Genomic DNA, 19,698 nt, shown 5'->3' on the forward strand with positions numbered 1-19,698 from the left:
GATATTTCTAGCTAAGGTTTTTTGCACTTATGTCAGAAGCACCGAGGAACTTCCTGGCTGAAAGGATTAGCCGGTGACATCACCGTTGCCTGGGGGACTCCCAGTTGGGGGCTCCTCTCATGTCCCCAGCAGGAGCTGGAACCAAGGACGAGAGCTCACTCTTGCCCCACAGCAGCAGCACTCAGGTCACAAACGCGGGCTTGCTAACCTCCAACCCAATGTCCTAACCGCAAGAGCCACCGTGCTCCTTCTAGCTAAAGATATACAATGGAAGATATTCTGAAGAAAAATAAGTATTCTTCACCAAGAGTTTATTCAGTTTATTCCAGGAAGCCAGTCATACAAATTGCAAAATAGCTCCTCAAGCACTTCATCTTTTAACGTCAATACATGGGAGGTCTTTTGGCTTGAGCAATAAAGATCAGAAAAGGTGGCATATCTACATATCTTGGATGTCTGTTGAAACTTTAAGTAGCTTTTGCACAGACTGAAGCAAGGTTAGCATTAGCTTGGAACCCCGTATATATATATATATATATAGGTCTTTGGTTGTTCGGGTTTTCTCCTGTGTAAAATTGGAAGTGTCTTGGCGACGTTTCGACGAAGTCTCATTCGTCATCTTCAGGCTTCAGCTTCGTGCTTCTGGGAGCAATGTGTGATCGCAGCTGTTTCTTCCTTTTAACTGCTAGTGGGGGTTTGAACTGATTGGGTGGGAGCTTGGCTGTGCTCTGATTGGATGGGGTTTTTTCTGTGCTCTGATTGGCTGGGGGTGTGTCCTGTGTTGGTGGGGGCTTGGTTGTGCTCAGACTAGTCTGTGCTGCAGGGGATTTGAGCTGGTGAGCTGCATAGCTGTTGTTTGGCTTTGTGGTCGTGCTACATCTTCATAGTGGGTGTCAGTCTGCTGCATGAATGGATTGAGGGGTTTGAAATGGCTAATGTTGCAGCTGCGGTCTGGCTTCTGGTCCTTGGTCGTGCTTCATGATCAGTGTGGGTTTGGGTCTGCTTTCTGGGTGGATGTGCGGTGGTGACATCCTGTGTGGACCTTGTGAGTGTGGGTCTGGTGTCATTCCTCGTGTTAGGGACTCGCTTGTCAATAAGGGCGGTTTCAAATGGCTGGTAGGCGGAGGTGTCATCTCGCTTGTTCATGCTGTGTGGGCGTTTATCTCAATGGCTTCTCTGATTATTCTGTTGTTAAAGTGTTCAGTTTTGGCGATAGTTCTGGTCTTTTAAAGTCAATATCATGTCCTGTGACTTTAAAGTGTTGGACCAGGGAAGAAGTTGGTTCCTCTTTTGAATGAGTTCTTGTGTTCTTCAATGCGCACTTATTCTTCTGTTGGTTTGTCCAATGTATGTGGTGGGGCAGGCGGTGCATGGGATTTCATATACTCCTTGATTTTCTAACTCAATTTTGTCTTTGGGGTTTCTTAGGATGGTGGATATTTTTCTGTTTGTGCAGAATGCTGTCTTGATGTTGTGTTTGTGGAGGATCATGCTGATTCTGTCTGTGGTGCTTTTTATATATGGGAGGAGGGCTGTGCCATTTTCTTGTTCTCTGTCTTGGATTTTAGTGGTGGGTTCTTTTTGGATTAGCTTGGTAATCTTATTTCTTTGGAATCCATTGGATGTTAGTACGTTAGTGAGAGTGTGTAGTTCGGTTTTAGGTGTTGTTCATCAGCTAAGCATTTTGTTCTGGAGATGAGTGTCTTGGCTACGGAGTTGATCTGTGCTGGGTGGTGGTGTGAGTGCGTGCAGATAGCGGTTTGTGTGTGTTTTCTTCTGGTAGATGGTGTGTCCTAGGGAGCCATTGGGTTTTCTGTAGACTAAGACATCCAGGAAGGGAAGTTGGTTATTAACTTCTGTTTCCATGGTGAACTGTATTTTGGGGTGTAGGCTATTGAGGTGTGTGAGGAAGTTGTCAAGTTTTTCTTTCCCGTGTGGCCAGATTATGAAGGTGTCGTCTACATATCTGAGCCAGAGTTTGGGTTTGTGATCAGATTTTTCTAGAGCTTGGGTTTCAAAGTGTTCCATGTAGAGATTGGCAATGACAGGTGAGAGGGGTGATCCCATGGGTGCTCCTTCTACTTGTTTGTATTTTTGTCCATTATAGATGAAGTATGTGTTGGATAGGCAGTGGTTGGTCAGATCTAGGATGTGCTTGGGGGGGTTATATTTGTTTTGGATAGCTGTCAAGGCTTCTTTGATTGGCACTTGGGTGAAGAGGGATATGACATCAAAGCTCACGAGTAGGTCGCTGGGCTGTAAGTTTTGTTTCTTTATGATCTCTATGAACTGGAATGAGTTTTTTACGTGTGAGGTGATGGATTCTGCATAGGGCTGTAGTTGTTTGGCGAGAAATTTGGCTAGGTTTTGTAGAGGTGAGCCTATGGAGCTGACTATGGGTCTGAGTTGGGGTTCCTTCTTTGTGTATCTTGGGAGGCCATAGAGCTTAGGGCATCTGGATGATTTCTCTGGGAATGATTCTTTGTTGGATTTCTTCGCTGATGGGGAGGCTTTTATTTTGGATCTAGTGGTTTTTCTAGGTAGGTGGTGGGGTCTGTTTTAGGGGCTTGTATGCAGGGTCTTGGAGTAGGTTGGTTAATTTGGTTTGGTAGTCAGATGTGTTCATAACCACCGTGGCGTTGCCCTTGTCTGCTGGTAGGATTATTATGCTGGTATCTTTTTCAGGTTAAGTAGTGCTGTCTGTTCCTCTTGGGTAAGTTGCTTTTGGGTGGCTTGCTGCTGCAGAGGATGTTGGAGATCTCGAGTCTGATTTTGTTAGCATCATCGGGGTTGATTTTGGTCAGGCTGGTTTCAACTCCGCATATAATGGTTTCGTGGGGATGTATTTGGGAGTGACTGCAAAGTTGAACTTTGGAAAGGACATCGGTTTCAGCTTTGGTGAGGATCCTATCTGAGATGTTATGCACTGTTTGTTTCATGTGTTGCTGTGAGGGTGGAGGGGTTTGTTTCATGCTCTTGTAGTCTTCGGAGTTTGTTGGTGTGCGTGTCTGTCTTGAGGGTGGTCTGTGTTTCGCCTCCAGACGGCAAGTTGTTTTGGATTTGTCCCAAAGTGCAGGGTGCATCTTGTTGCTGAGTTTGAGGTGAAGTGTGAGGAGATCTTTGTTGATTTGATCTAGGAGGAATCTTTTTGTGTGAAGTTCATTTCTGATTAAGGCCAATTCTGTTCTTTTTAGGATGCGCTTGGTGGCTGCAGAGTTGGAGTGGAATTTCAATTGGAAGCATTTGGGGATTAAATTTTGATCGCGGCAGTTTCGTAGGAATGCGAGGTCACATAAAATGGAAGCTCTTGGACTTCTAGTTTTCATAGGTCCTGGTCAGATGGTGGATTTCCTCCCGTAGAGGTGCAATATTTGTTTTCTGAGGTTTTCACGGTGTTTGTATATAGGTCTTTGGTTGTTCGGGTTTTCTCCGTAAAATTGGAAGTGTCTTGGCGACGTTTCGACGAAGTCTCATTCGTCATCTTCAGGCTTCAGCTTCGTGCTTCTGGGAGCAATGTGTGATCGCAGCTGTTTCTTCCTTTAACTGCTAGTGGGGTTTGAACTGATTGGGTGGGAGCTTGGCTGTGCTCTGATTGGATGGGGTTTTTCTGTGCTCTGATTGGCTGGGGTGTGTCCTGTGTTGGTGGGGGCTTGGTTGTGCTCAGTCTAGTCTGTGCTGCAGGGGATTTGAGCTGGTGAGCTGCATAGCTGTTGTTTGGCTTTGTGGTCGTGCTACATCTTCATAGTGGGTGACAGTCTGCTGCATGAATGGATTGGAGGGGTTTGAAATGGCTAATGTTGCAGCTGCGGTCTGGCTTCTGGTCCTTGGTCGTGCTTCATGATCAGTGTGGGTTTGGGTCTGCTTTCTGGGTGGATGTGGGGTGGTGGCATCCTGTGTGGACCTTGTGAGTGTGGGTCTGGTGTCATTCCTCGTGTTAGGGACACGCTTGTCAATAAGGGCGGGTTTCCAAATGGCTGGTAGGCGGAGGTGTCATCTCGCTTGTTCATGCTGTGTGGGCGTTTATCTCAATGGCTTCTCTGATTATTCTGTTGTTAAAGTGTTGAAGCCTGAAGATGACGAATGAGACTTCAAAACGCCAAGACATTTCCAATTTACACGGGAGAAAAGAAAGGAAAAAACTAGCAAGGTAAACGTTTGTCTATTTTGGCATTAAAAATGTTAGCCTTTTTTTTTCTTGAGAGTAAAAACATGTCCAGAACAAGAGCTTCGTTTGGTACGATATTTCTAGCTAAGGTTTTTTGCACTTATGTCAGAAGCACCGAGGAACTTCCTGGCTGAAAGGATTAGCCGGTGACATCACCGTTGCCTGGGGGACTCCCAGTTGGGGGCTCCTCTCATGTCCCCAGCAGGAGCTGGAGCAAAGGACGAGAGTTCACTCTTGCCCCACAGCAGCAGCACTCAGGTCACAAACGTGGGCTTGCTAACCTCCAACCCAATGTCCTAACCGCAAGAGCCACCGTGCTCCTTCTAGCTAAAGATATACAATGGAAGATATTCTGAAGAAAAATAAGTATTCTTCACCAAGAGTTTATTCAGTTTATTCCAGGAAGCCAGTCATACAAATTGCAAAATAGCTCCTCAAGCACTTCATCTTTTAACGTCAATACATGGGAGCTCTTTTGGCTTGAGCAATAAAGATCAGAAAAGGTGACATATCTACATATCTTGGATGTCTGTTGAAACTTTAAGTAGCTTTTGCACAGACTGAAGCAAGGTTAGCATTAGCTTGAACCCCGTATATATATATATATATATATATATATATATATATATATATATATATATATATATATATATATATATATATATATATATATATATATATATATATATATATATATATATATATATATATATATTTATATATATATTTATATAAATAAATATATATATATATATATATATTTGTTTGTTTTCTGAGGTTTTCACGGGTGTTTGTATGTAGGTCTTTGGTTGTTCGGGTTTTCTCCTGTGTAAAATTGGAAATGTCTTGGCGACGTTTCGACGAAGTCTCATTCGTCATCTTCAGGCTTCATGCTTCTGGGAGCAATGTGTGATCGCAGCTGTTTCTTCCTTTAACTGCTAGTGGGGGTTTGAACTGATTGGGTGGGAGCTTGGCTGTGCTCTGATTGGATGGAGGTTTTCTTGTGCTCTGATTGGCTGGGGGTGTGTCCTGTTCAATCAGAGCACAGCCAAGCTCCCACCCAATCAGTTCAAACCCCCACTAGCAGTTAAAAGGAAGAAACAGCTGCGATCACACATTGCTCCCAGAAGCACGAAGCTGAAGCCTGAAGATGACGAATGAGACTTCGTCGAAACGTTGCCAAGACATTTCCAATTTTACACGGGAGAAAACCCGAACAACCAAAGACCTACATATATATATATATCTATATTAATGGAGGAAAGTTATTTTCATTACAGGCTGAAGATCCTCCACAAGTAATTTGGGAAAGAGGTAGCTGCCAAACAAAGTACAACTGATAGGACAGTAATGGTGAAGTACCAAAGATGACATGCCACAATGTCTTGGGTGAAATGCTAGTGCTCACCCACGCATGAGAGCTATTCTCATTAAGCACACTCATTCTTGTGTGGTTTTTTTAGAGGCTGTGGAGGCTGTGTGAGAATGGGGCGAACTCTTGCATGGCCTCTGGAAGTTACACAAGAGAGCCATACTCCTAAACAGTACATGGCAGATCCTGGGGAGGGCTGGGCCACGGGTGAAATTGCGCCATTCCCTAATACTCACAGAGTGGCAGTGGTGGCACTAAGACTGAGGCCCAGGCCTCAACTTCAGGCCCCGCTTCGGCGCTGCTGCTGAGGGCCACTATTCAATATGGCCTAGATTTAGGGGGAGGGAGAGAATTGTCCATCTTTTCTTTGGGGTGAGTGAGTGAGTGACTGACATACCAGCAGAAACAAGTCAGGCCTTTTCTGAACTTTGGACATTTTGGTTCACCATCATTGAATTGGGACCACTGGTTGGAAAGTGAATGATGAACTTTCCTTCTATTAACTCGCTAGATTATTTCAGGATGCAATCCTTTTTTGAAAGTCTGATAGGCACATGATTATTAATATTATTTGTTTCTGAGAGGAGCAAATGTTTCTGAAGGTAAGTGAATATTCTTGTGCTTGTCTATTGGGCTATTCGCTACTCAAGGAAGTCATAAAAAAAAATCATTAGTTGATTTTTTGTGTGTCTGCTAAATTGGTAGGACTGCCAGTCCTGAGAAGAAACGGGAGCCCGAAAAGCCAGCTATGGAGGCAGAGACAAAGGAGGAAAAAATTGAGCTGAAATCAATTACAGCTGATGGAGAATCTCCATCTTCTAATAAGGTTTGCTGCTTTCCACTATCCACCTTGCTTTGAGATGACTGTTGACTGTTTTTATGAATTAATAAATAAGCACAACTAAAGAATGGCTGTTTTCTCTTTTGGTCAGAGCAACACAGATGAATATCAGCCAAATGAAAATGAAGAGAAAAATCCCTATCCTACTGCAGAGACACCAGGTAATTTACTGTCTTGCCCGTTTTCTGGAATGACCAGATGTGTCCTCAGGGAAGGATAAAATAGCATAAGATGGCAACCAAGAGTATGTGACTACATTTCAGCCATCTTTTTCCATCGATAGAACAGGCAGCTAGAACAGTGATGGAGCTTTGTTCACATTGTTGTGGTAATCTTGATTTTTTTTTTCAACATACAAACACACATCAACACACCTCAAAAGTGGTGGAAGGGAAACTAAGCTTAGATAAATTTGCCATGCCCTGTTATCTCTCTAAGACACCCAAATACACACTATACTCATGCCAACAGATTTTTTTTTCTTGGTAAAAATCCAAAATAGCCACTTTTTTCCAGGTTTCAGTTTAGCCAGACATCCAGGCCACAATATATGTGTTTCACATTTAAAAGGAAACACAGTTTTGTTTTGTGTGTGCCGCTACACAAGATGCACACTTGTTTTTTAGGTGGTCACAGCATTACAACGATGCGTCAAGTTCTGAAGCCAGAATAAAGTGGAAATTAAACTAATCTGAACAAATTAGTTAATTTTTCTATTCTGCTAGCAGACAACGAGGGATAAATCTCGGTCTGGAAAAGGTTAGCCATCACTGCTTTAGTATATGTCAGGTGTAAACAACACATTTGAAGAGTTCATTTAGCTTTTTTATTGCTCAAGCCTATACCCCAGAATCTTCTCAAAGTAGTGGTTTGCACCTGGGTGAGATTACCTAAATTTCAGTGGCATTCAAAGGTTTAAATCAGACTTTGCCCTCTAGACTAAGTCACTGTTTGACTCTTCCCCCTGGCTTGGCCAGTCTCTCTTCAATATGAAACTCCTAAGATTTCTCTGGTCAACTTGGATCTCTAGTAACATAATTAACCTACAGGTATATTTTCATCCCGTTTAAATAGTTTAATGTAAACTAATGTATGGATACATTTGACCACCAGGAAGATAAGGATCAAAAGATCCGATTTATTTTGGAAGCCTATTCCTACTTAGTAGTGGACTTGGAACACTTTTATACAAGATCTTCACTCTTAGCCAAGTCAAACACAGATGAGGGTATAAAGGGCTGTTTCCCAGCTGTGGTGCATTCTTCTCATCTGCAGCGCTGAAGCTCTGCATAGTTTATAGTCATTTTCCTGTTGGTGGGAATTTGCCTCATCCTCATCCTGCTCAAGTCATTCTTCTCTGATCACATAAATATTCCTCCACCTTGGGAACTTTAAGATGTGTGGACTTCTAGAATTCTCAGGCCAGCCAAGCTCTTAAAGTTAATACAGGGCCATAGAGATTCAGTGGTTGTGGCTTTACCCTGACCCTATAATTTCTGTGATCTTGCTGCAACCGAGCCTTGGTGTCTTCGTAACTCTTTTCATAACTCATTGGGCAAATGCATAAAACACCAACAAATAATTTTATTTATAACCAAAAGTCCCAAAAGCAAGTTACAAACCTAATCTAAACTTGGCATTTGATAAAACAGTTTAACAAATAAAATATTTAATAAATATTATATACAATACATGTAAACTCTAGCTCATTGATTTGTTACTAAAAGCCTTCTTTTTAAAGCTATAGTCAAAAAAAATCTGACTGTTGCCATTGTAATCTTAGGATTCTTATCTGCAAGTAAAATTTGTACATACTTAGAAGTATCTATTGGTAATCTCCTCCTTTAGCTTTTAAAATAGGCCAAATAACCTCCTACAGAAGACCTTTGTAAAATTCACAATACAATAAAATATGATCAACCATTTTGGAATTGCTACCAAAAAATCTTTGAGATATAGGTTTTTTAAAAAATCTACTATATACCATATTTGATGGCTTTGCACCAGTGGTGGGTTGCTCCTGGTTCTGTCCGGTTCTGTATAACCAGTAGTAAAAGCGGCAGGAGCAGGGCTGGGTTCTGCTTACCTTTACTACTGGTTTGCATCGTGCCCCTGCATGCGCACATGCTCACTTTGCTCACGCCTGTGTGTGCTCTTCTGTGCATGCGCATATCACCTATAAAATTCTATTCTATTCTATTCTATTCTAATGGTCAGTGGGCAGAGCCTCTTGCTGATTTTACTACCGGTTCTTCCGAACCAGTCCGAACCGGGGACAACCCACCACTGGGTGGGAGATTCCGCCCACCCGCCATAATTGACAGTCTGCACATGCGCAGAAGCGCAAGTGAGCGAAGTGAGCACACGTGCACGCTCCCCTTGCAAACCAGTAGTAAAGGTAAGTAGAACCCACTCCTGCTTTGCACATTACACATTTGCACATTTATACACTTTTAATCTGACTTTTAAAAAGCCTATTTGATATTTACTAAAAGATACGTTTTTAAAAACATGGAAGGATTGCTTCAGGAAATCCCAAATGTATCCTTTGTAGATCTGTAGTTTAAACAGGTGGTTCAAAAGATTAGTCAGATTAGCATTGATCTTGGTTATTTATTTTCCAACCGTCTATCATCAGCAATTCATTGTATAAACAAAGATCAAGGGTAATTCATTACAGGAATTAATGGCCAAAGCTAAATTATCCTGTTCGTCTACAGTATTTGGAATTAATTGTAGATATATTTTTCAACTCCCTAAATATTTGAATAGCTTATATTTCAAGAAATTTAGACAAACAAATAACGTGATGGTAAGGCAAGGCACTGACCGAGCTGTTGGTCCTTCAACCTCCGTTCGAGCAGCTGCAAGAAACAAATTATTGCTTCAGGTTTGCAGCAATGGAAATGATCACAGCTCAGTTTGCTTTTGAAGATTTGGACAGTGGTAACAGGGCCATATTTGTACAATGTGCTTAAACAGGTTGGAGGTGTAATGTATTTGAATTTTAGGAGGGAAATTTGGGCGGGAAAATGCACGTTGCTGATTGGCTGATGCCTCAGCCAATAAACTATTTAAAGAGGGGTTTTTGCCTGTTGGCTTTTGCTGGGATCACAATAAACTACAGAGCTGTTGTCACTTGTATCGTCTCCTGCCTCTTCATTGGCCGAACCTAACAAGAGGGGTATCCTGTGGATGGTTAAATCCAATAATCACTGGATTCCACAGGCTGGAAAGGATTAATCTGAACTCCAAATAGCCCTGTGACATTGGTTGGCCATATTACCTGAAAAAGGACAGTAGGTTGAATGGAGAATTAATCCTATCATCTGTTCTGCCTGTCCTAGAGCAGCTGTGAAGAAAATGATTTCACCCGGCGCGCCACATTTTATTTTTTATTTCTCCAGAGCTTGACTGAAGAATGAATTAAGAGCAGGAAAGAATGGGTGTGGGCAAACTTTCCATCTGAATGCAATATTGCTGATTCCAATGAGGCCGCTTCTTTTTTAGTCCCAATATATATATTTATATTTCAAAATTATAGGAAGGAACAGCTTCCCAGCCCTTTTTACTGCATCCTTTCTTCTCTGGTTATCCGGTGCTTTCACTGCTTATCTGGAAGAGAAAGGACAATTTTGAGCTTCAAAGTTATTAGAGGGCAACATCTACACAAGGAATATTTGTAGCTCAAAGTTGAACTGTTGCTATGTTCCGAGCTTGGTGGTTTTCTCACAGACATTTCTTTATTCAGCTAGGTAATATCATAATAATAACATTACATAATAACAGAGTTGGAAGGGACCTTGGAGGTCTTCTAGTCCAACCCCCTGCCAAGGCAGGAAACCCTACACCATTTCAGACAAATGGCTATCCAACATTTTCTTAAAAATTTCCAGTGTTGGTGCATTCACAATTTCTGCAGACAAGTTGTTCCACATATTGATTGTTCCAACTGTCAGGAAATTTCTCCTTAGTTCTAAGTTGCTTCTCTCCTTGATTAATTTCCACCCATTGCTTCTTGTTCTACCCTCAGGTGCTTTGGAGAATAATTTGACTCCCTCTTCTTTGTGGCAACCCCTGAGATATTGGAACACTGCTATCATGTCTCCCCTAGTCCTTCTTTTCATTAAACTAGACATACCGAGTTCCTGCAACCGTTCTTCATATGTTTTAGCCTCCAGTCCCCTAATCATCATTATATCATTAGTGCTAGAAAGGAGTGGGTTGCTCAGTGGCTAAGACACTGAGCTTGTCGATCAAAAGGTCAGCAGTTCAGCGGTTCGAATCCCTAGTGCCGTGTAACGGGGTGAGCTCCTGTTACTTGTCCCAGCTTCTGCCAACCTAGCAGTTCGAAAGCACGTAAAAAATGCAAATAGAAAAATAGGGACCACCTTTGGTGGGAAGGTAACAGTGTTCCATGCGCCTTTGGCATTTAGTCATGCTGGCCACATAACCACAGAGACGCCTTCGGACAGCGCTAGCTCTTCAGCTTTGAAACGGAGATGAGCACTGCCCCCTAGGGTCAGGAACAACTAGCACATATGTGCGAAGGGAACCTTTACCTAATGGCTTGCCCTTGCAGCATTGGTGTGAGTGTCCTTGGTGGTTCCTAAATTTTGTTTGCCATTATTTGCTGTTAGTTTGTTGATAGTTCCTTGACTGGGTATTGTATACTGCTTGTTTGGGGGTCTTGTATTAATCTTGCCATTAATCTCTGCTTATATGGGTGCTGAGAAGGTGTTTTGGTTTTTTTTTGTTTCCTTTGGGCTTTTTGATTGTATCAAATGAGGACCCCATATCTACTCATATACGACTCAGTTGCAAAGGTCCCTCTTGGTCTCTTCTTCAGATATCTTGTTGAGTAACACTAGATAAAAAGAGAATTAAAACTGCTACCTCCAGTTAAAGACATCTATGAAGGAAGTTGGCTCTACAAAGGCCTGACTTATATTTTTGTGTTCAATGGAAATAGGTAGCAAGGCAGTATTGACTAAAGCTACTACACCTTTTTTCTTCCCACTTCCCAATGCAATTATTAGCATTCTGGCAGCCTTTCCCCACTGAAACTACAGAAGATATTCCTCTAGGAAAGTGGACTTTTTTTCTTTGGGGGGGAAAATGAATTACATTCAGAAAAGTATTAATTTATTTCAAACAATAGACTATCAAATTCTTAGGACAGAGTTGTTTGCTCTAGTCATTCACCACATTCAGTTGGACACCTTGGTTTTGTAATGTAAAATTAAATTTCAGTAAAACTTCAGAGCCTTTGATCTCTGACTTGTCTTTGATGAAAGTTGGGTTGGTACATAGATACAGAGGAAAGTGACTTCTCATAGTAGAACCACAGCTGGAAACTTTTAATCTGACAAATCTTACTATTCAGCTCTATTGATTTGTAACTGTGCTTTTTATCTGAATAACAGTTTTTTTCTTGCATCAGCAAGTTTATTGTTAAATGCCCAATACTCCCCTAGACACTGGTAATTTAAATATATCAGAGGTCTGGAGAGCCAATGGATATTTAAGATTTCCACATAGTCTTATCATGTTTTGGACTCTGTGTATGAGCACTTATTTGATGCTGAGAAAAATCTTCTATCTGTTTTGATACCCATATTGTCATTGCCTGGTTGTTTTCAAGCTCATCTCTGTCTTTTAATTAGACCCTGGTTACATCTGAATAGCTGGGTCTGACATTAAGGTTTAAAGTTCTCCTGCATCTGGCATCACTATTATAATACAAATGTTTTAGCCAAATTCCCTACAGTCGGAGAAAGAGAAAGTGGGGGGAGGGAGGGAGGGTATTGTCTGTAAACTTTGTACTTTCTATTGTGGCTGTTTGCTTACCTGTATATCATCTTACAACTTTTATTATTATTATTATTATTTATTTGTCAATCATACAGTATGTACGATAACAGGTAAAAGTATAAACATAATTTGGATACATGAAAAGAGTAAGTAAAAAGGAATATTAGGACAGGGACGGTAGGCATGCGGGTGCACTTATGCACGCCCCTTACAGATCTCTTAGGAATGAGGTAAGGTCAACAGTAGACAGTTTAAGCTTAAAGTTTTGGGGGTTTGGGGAAGAAACTATAGAGTCAGGTAGTGCATTCCAGGCATTGACCACTCTGTTACTGAAGTCATATTTTCTGCAATCAAGTTTGGAGCGGTTTACCTTGAGTTTGTATCTATTATTTGCTCATGTATTGTTGTGGTAGAAGCTGAACTAGTCACTGACAGGTAGGACATTGTGGTAGATAATTTTATGTACTATGCTTAGGTCAGACTGAAGTCTGCGTAGTTCTAAGCTGTCTAAGCCTGAAATTTGGAGTCTGGTGGCATAAGGTATTTTATTGCGAGCAGAGGCGTGGAGGACTCTTCTTGTGAAATATCTCTGGACTCTCTCGATTGTATTTATGTCCGATATGCAGTGCGGGTTCCAGACAGATGAGCTGTATTCAAGAATTGAATACAAGAACTTAGCAAGATCTATTCTTTTCTTCAGAGATAGACACGAAGTCTGTGTTAGACCGTATTGTGCATTTCACTGAGCTGTTTATGGGTGCATATTCTTCCACGTTTTCTTACTAATTTCTTGTTTTGTTGTCTTATCTTTAAATTGCAATGCTGCTTCAAACCCTTCTACTACTGGTAGTAGGTCCTGTGGGCACTTATGATGCAATTTCCCAATTCTGCCTCTTTGCTTTTGCAACTGCCACTAAAGAGCTCAGCTATGAATGTAAGCTTCTTGTCAGGAGAAGACTTATGGTGATGCTAGAGTGGCTGCAATTAGAATTTACAATCTATATCTTTAGAGAGGTTTGCTGTTTAAGCAGATCAGATGAGAGTGAAAGATAGAAATCAACTTACAAACTAGAAGGAAAATACAAAGGCAAAGCAGATTCAGTATTGGGACCAGAGCTGCTTAGCTGCTGATATGTTATCTAATCACCTAACTGATCCTCAATTGATGGTCAAAACAAAACAAAACAAATGAAATTAATGACAGCAAAAAAAGTCCCTTCAAAATAATCTGCCTAAATTCTCTTGAGTGTGCTAGAGTGGATGGCTGTAATAAATGTAATGTACTAATAGTAAATAATAAATTAAAGGGCCAGACCTTGAGAAGGCGGGTGTAGGTCATATACATATAGATGCTCGTAAGATTTGAATAGGCAATGAGTGACCATGAAAAGGGTTTTGTGCTGTAATGGATAGTTTAATGAAGATATTGGTTCAGAGTGTAGCTATTACAGAAAAGGTAAATGCCAAGCTGCGGTCAAAATCCAAAGGTTTTCTTTAAAAGACTTGTTTGCTTACCATTCTTTATTTTGTATGCAATACTTGCTCTTGTGGCAGCTCACAACAATTATACAAGACAAAAAAGAAAAAATATTGTCCTGGCAGATAGTAGTAACACCTGGGTGATCATAGCTAAGTTCAAATGTTTAAGTAGGCTCAGCTCTGATTGATATTTGTTGTTGATTGTTTCCTGATTGCTTATTTGTAGCCTATGATTATCATTAAGTGTTGTACCTTAGAATTCTTGATGAACGTATCTTTTCTTTTATGTACACTGAGAGCATATGCACCAAGACAAATTCCTTGTGTGTCCAATCACACTTGGCCAATAAAAAATTCTATTCTATTCTGTTCTGTTCTATTCTATTTTCTATTCTATATTCGAAATGGAAAACTTTTTGGAAATTGCAGGATTGTAAAGTGGATTGGGATGTTGAAAAATCTTGGCAGTTATCTTTTTACTGCTACCAAGAAAACTCCATGGGTATATCTATGTAGTATCACTTAGTGTACTTTATATCTTAAGCACTTAACAAAGCTCTCTTTGTTTTTTTAGTCTACATATTTGCACAATATGATGTATTTAAAAGACTATTTTTCTCTCTTTCTGTGCAATTACTGCATAACTGAAATTCAGAGATGAGCTGGTTCACCCACACCTATTATTTAAAGAGATTTGCTTTCAGAAGAAAGAAACAAATAAATAAATACAAGTATAGAATTATGGTTGAATTGCTAGCTTTGGGAATTGCTAGAAAGATAGCCATGAGGTTTGTTAAATACAACCATGGTTCCGAATCATTGTGAAACATTTCTGTTTAACTGATTACTGGAATGGCAGCTCTGGAGTGTATGTTGAGTCATATGTGTGTTATTGTTGGTTTGCTCATTTGATTCTGCGAAGTGTTTGCTGAAACCTTTCCTGTATGCCCCACAGGCCGTTCATGGGACTGTTTTCGCATTTCTTCCTTAAGAGTTATTCGTAGATATCCACAATGCCTAGAGCAGTGGTAGTCAACCTGGTCCCTACCGCCCACTAGTGGGAGTTCCAGCTTTCATGGTGGGCGGTAAGGGTTTTGTCGGATACTGAAGCATTTTCCTTTTTTTAAATTTAATTGATTTTTTAAAAAACTTTCATAGCATCATTTAAAAACATTTTCATTAGGTTTTCATAATTCCCTGTGACAATTTAAATTTCTGAAAATATACTATTTGTATCGCCCGCGCATAAGTTTAGTTCACATTATGTAAGTAAAACTAAATGGTAAGTAATTATTATTATATGCTTTAACTTGCTGTAACTCTGCTTTATAAATTTTATAAAGTAAAGTTACTTCCCTACTTTATAAATCACCATTACTGTGGAACTGGTGGGCGGTTAGAAAATTTTACTACTAACAGAGATACAAAAGTGGGCGGTAGGTATAAAAAGGTTGACTACCCCTGACCTAGAGCTTTTCTTTCTTTAAGAATTTTGTTCAGAAGTATCTGCTTGTAAATTATTTTTCTTGTGTGAATTCTAAGCAAACAATATTTCCATTTCTTCCCTTTTTTTTGAAGAAAAAGTACCTTTGCTATAAAAATATTCTGTGCAGTATTAAGTCGTCAGGTGTTTGCCTCATATATATAAGCTTGAATCCGAGTAAGGCCATGGCTAGCTGATGAAAGCTAAAAAGCTTGAAACAGATCTATACTAGTCTCCCTTTATTTCTTTATCAGCAATATATGTATGTATGTGTGTGTGTGTGTATCTATATGTATATGTAGATAGATAGATAGATAGATAGATAGATAGATAGATAGATAGATAGATAGATAGATAGATAGATAGATAGATAGATAGATAGATAGATATGGATACATGTACATACATACATACATACATACATACATATTGAAGTGTTGGGAAAGATTGATGGCTAACATGTCTAAAAGCTTTCTAGGTAACTCTACTTGGATGCACTAATTCATACAAGTATAAAAGTATAAAATTCCCAGAATGCACAACAGAATTGCTATTCATTCATTCATTTCTATCCTGCCTTTATTATTTTGACCACAACTCAGATAATGAACATATCTAACACACCTCCTTCCTCCTGTTTTCCCCACAACAGCCCCATGAAATGGGTTGAGATGAGAGAAAATAACTCACCCAGCTGACTTTCATGGCTAAGGTGGGACTTGAACTCACAATCGCCCACTTCTTACCCAATGACTTAACCACTAGACCAAACTGGTAACCAATGCAGCTCTTGCAGAAAAGGTGTAACATGTGCTGTACAAAAGCACACCTAACTGCTTGCTTTGCTGCATTTTGGTCACGTGACTGCAAGATGCTGCAATCTTCATAAATGTAAGCCTGTTGCCAAAGGGCCTGAATTGCAGTCAGATGACTGCAAGGATGGTGCAACAGTTGTACCTTCAAGGGCGAGTTACAAATCATTTTTTTAAAAGCCATTGTGCCTTCAAACCATTGTTAAGTCAAGTACTACCTGCATGGATTTCAGAAGCAGATATGGGTGGTTGCTCATACAGATTTGAAAATAGGAGTAAGAGACATACTTCTGCATCCAACAGATGCATGGTAAAAAAAATTTTTTTTAAAGATTCTAATGTACAACTATTTAGCCTTTTTCCAGAGATCTAATTCCTTGTAACTTCTTCAAGCCCTTCCCAGGTTGGGGCGTATTTCTTGCTTAAACAGAAGCCAGGATGGAACTGGAGAGGGAGAGGTTGCCTCTCTTCTTGCTTCTGACTGATTGCTCAGTTCCCTGGCTTTGCCACTCTGTGCTCTAGATTGGCAGATTTAATTTTGAATGATTAATTATTTCTATCTGAACTTCTGGAGTATGATCTCCCCATTCATTACACACAACGTTAAAAAGTTCCCTTGTTTGTTGAAGTTTGACATTTTAAAAAATGAGTCTGCTTCTCAGCAATGCTTGATTTTGAATTAAATATTTCAACTGATGATTGATTTTATGTAATGTTTGCAGTCTATGGTGAGTTGTACATTAGCTGTTATGAGAAATAATTGAGTTGATTAACTGAATTTTAGAAATAAATAATTATACAAGTTGCACTTAATTCTGGGTGCGGGTGTGTATTTGCATTATTTGAAACCATATGAATAGATATGAGACTATACAGGAAACCCAATAGTCTGGTAAGATTTACTTAGCCTTGCAGCTGTTTGGAGAGTCTAGCACAGAACTTCATCCTTTTGAATTAAGAGCTCTGCACTGGTCTCTCTCACTATCTTCTTGGGTTGAAATTAATTTCCACATACAAAGAATTGCCAAGGGTTCAGATCAAGTTTGATTTTTGCATCAAAGTCTCCATTTCTGCTAGGAGTTACACAGTTGTTCAGGATCAAGTATACATCAATAGAGGTACACATTCCCTCAGACTCCAATCTTAAACACAGAAGTTAGGATCTTTCATTCTATCAAGGCCGAAACATAGCCTCCTCTGACCTCTCAAATTATGAGATAATTTGATTTTGGCAGAAGAATTTGAGATCAGCCCAAGATGGAGAAAAAACAGTCTTCCCTGACCTTCTTCAACTTCCAGTATTTCTAGCCAACATGTCCCAAAGATGCTTTTCAAACGGCAACTGGACTTTCTTGGTTTTTCCCTTGAAAATATTTCACTTGTTATCCTTTTTTCAGTTCTGAGAACTGAATAAGCTTCTTGGATGAGATGTGAAAGGTTTTCAAGGCAAAAATCAAAAAAGCCCAGTTGCCTTTTGAAAACTACCTTTGGGATTGAGAGTCTCCATGACATCTAGCCAACATGGTTTATGCTGGTCAGAATGCTGGAGCAGTACTTGTGTTATACAAGTAGATATATTACTAGTGGGCCCCAGTTTGGGATAGGTTGGAATACCTCTTACTTTTAAGACTGAGATACAATCAGATATCCTTTATGAGGTAAATCACTAGGCTATTTATGACGAATAATTCTAAAAATGAAGACCTTTGCCTTTTAGGAGAAGATGATGAAGAAGAACAACCGGAGATGCCCGTTGGACCTCGTCCTCGCCCTATGTCTGAACTGCATCTTAAGGAGAAAGCGGTGCCAATGCCGGAAGCCAGCGCTTTTTTCGTTTTCAGTCCCAACAACAAGTATGTTGTTTCTTGTATGAACTGGTGCCCCCATGAAAACAGTCCCAATAACATGCTTTTAAGAAAGTGTGGGTAGTTGTATGTTTTGTAGTCTGTTTAGTTCAATGCAAGTCTACTCAGAGGATAATTCTATGATATAGGAAAATGTATTTTCCTATATTATCACTGATCACCAAGAATGTTATGAGAGACAAATTCTAGAAAATGGAAAAGAAAAACAATCTGTATCTCAAGATAGAATTGCTCTATGGAAAAAAAGCTGCTTGGTTTATATCAGAGATGAATGAATAAGAGCTCTGCTCTTAATCTAGCCCAAGGGCCAGCTTGCTGCCATGAAACTGGCCTTGATCACATAAATGGTTGGGGCTTAAGGGAAGGGCAGCCTTGTCTCCAAGCCATAAAAATCTTCCTTGAATTTTCAGCAAAATGGTTTGATATAATACGAGAAGAGTAGAAATAAGAGATGGGGGGAATTAGAAACAATATGTAAATGTTTTCCAGTAATCATTCTACATTCATTCATAGCAAAATCTTAAGGCTATTATCATAATCAAATAGCTCTACCTAGGGCCATGATGTGGAACCTATGGCACGCATGTCCAAAGTGGCACATGGAGCCATGTCGCCTGGCATAATAGTTTTATCTTCTTTTTAAAAAATAACCCTATTGATTTATTTGAATCGTTCTACTTGGATCTTCAGTTAGACACCCTTATGGCTTAGGCGAGTTCAGTCACAAAGTCCTGCTCAGATTTGCAATGCCAAAATATGTTTACAATCACAGATATCATAAGTCACAATCATTACTTCATCTTTTATTCCCTGCAGAAGGTTGAAAGTCATGAGCAGGAATCCATTCGTGATTTATTCATCCCAATACTTTCAGTGAGGTGGCAAGTTTGTGACTGGGCTGTTTTACTTCAGATTGTTGATGAAAATTTATATGGTCAAATGTTCTGTTTCTGTTGGCATCTGGCCTACAAATAAGCTTAAGAAATCGAGGGGTTGAGATAAAACATTGATCTCTGTAATATCTGATAAGTAAGAGTCTCTCTCTCTCTCTCTCTCTCTCTCTCTCTTTTTTTTTCTTCCAGATTTCGAGTCCACTGCCATCGCATTGTTAATAACAATATTTTCACCAACCTGATCCTTTTTTTCATCTTGCTCAGCAGCATCTCTCTGGCAGCTGAGGATCCAGTTCGGCATTACTCAGTTAGAAATCAAGTATGCCTTCCACTTTTTCACTGCTCTGCAGATTGTTCAGGATGAGGCTCAGAAGCCAGATGATTAATGCTTACCAGGTTCTCATGCTGCCTGGTCTAAATTAGTGCCTAAACAGAAAGAGCTATCAAGTCAATACAGGTAGTCCTCGACTAACAACAGTTCATTTAGTGACCGTTTGAAGTGACAACAGCACTGAAAAAAGTGACATGATCACACAACCATTGCAGCATCCCCGTGGTCAGTGATGAAAATTCAAATGCTTGGCTACTGACTCATATTTACGACAGTTGCAGTGACCTGGGATCATGCGGTCACCTTTTGTGACCTTCTGACATGCAAAGTCAATGGGGAAACCTTAACAACTGTGTTACTTAACAACTGCAATAATTCACTTAACAACTGTGACAAGAAAGGTCATAAAATGGGATAAAATTCACAAATGTCTCGCTTAGTAACAGAGATTTTGGGGTCAATTGCAGTTATAAGTCGAGGACTACCTTATAACACACACACATAATTTTGTGTAAATTAATCTAGAATTCATATTAAATTAAGCAGTTGAGTTGTTATATTTATATGAGTTTTTTACTTCAGCAAAGTTTATGTGGTCAAAAGTATATAAATAAACAAATGACATCAAAAAGGTGGGTTTTCT

The 19,698-nt window shown here is 39.9% G+C and overlaps 1 protein-coding gene and 1 long non-coding RNA gene across 3 annotated transcripts in view; one reads left to right on the forward strand and one right to left on the reverse strand.

The window, feature by feature from the left end:
- CACNA1C (calcium voltage-gated channel subunit alpha1 C) overlaps positions 1–19,698 on the forward strand; it is a 614,085-nt gene that overhangs the window by 463,961 nt on the left and 130,426 nt on the right. Inside the window, exons 17-20 of the mRNA XM_058191893.1 lie at positions 6,243–6,363; positions 6,470–6,539; positions 17,684–17,819; positions 18,914–19,043. Coding sequence (XP_058047876.1) covers positions 6,243–6,363; positions 6,470–6,539; positions 17,684–17,819; positions 18,914–19,043 — 457 coding nt within the window. The remainder of the gene's footprint in view (positions 1–6,242; positions 6,364–6,469; positions 6,540–17,683; positions 17,820–18,913; positions 19,044–19,698) is intronic.
- Positions 8,097–19,698, reverse strand: part of LOC131202698 (uncharacterized) — a 144,729-nt gene continuing 133,127 nt past the window's right edge. For both annotated transcript variants that reach the window (XR_009156201.1, XR_009156200.1), the window contains 2 exons: positions 18,963–19,150; positions 8,097–9,993 (listed from right to left, as the gene is read on the reverse strand). This is a non-coding gene — a long non-coding RNA (uncharacterized LOC131202698). The remainder of the gene's footprint in view (positions 9,994–18,962; positions 19,151–19,698) is intronic.

The sequence above is a fragment of the Ahaetulla prasina genome, chromosome 7, assembly GCF_028640845.1.
Source record: "Ahaetulla prasina isolate Xishuangbanna chromosome 7, ASM2864084v1, whole genome shotgun sequence".
Taxonomy (NCBI): Eukaryota; Metazoa; Chordata; class Lepidosauria; order Squamata; family Colubridae; genus Ahaetulla; species Ahaetulla prasina.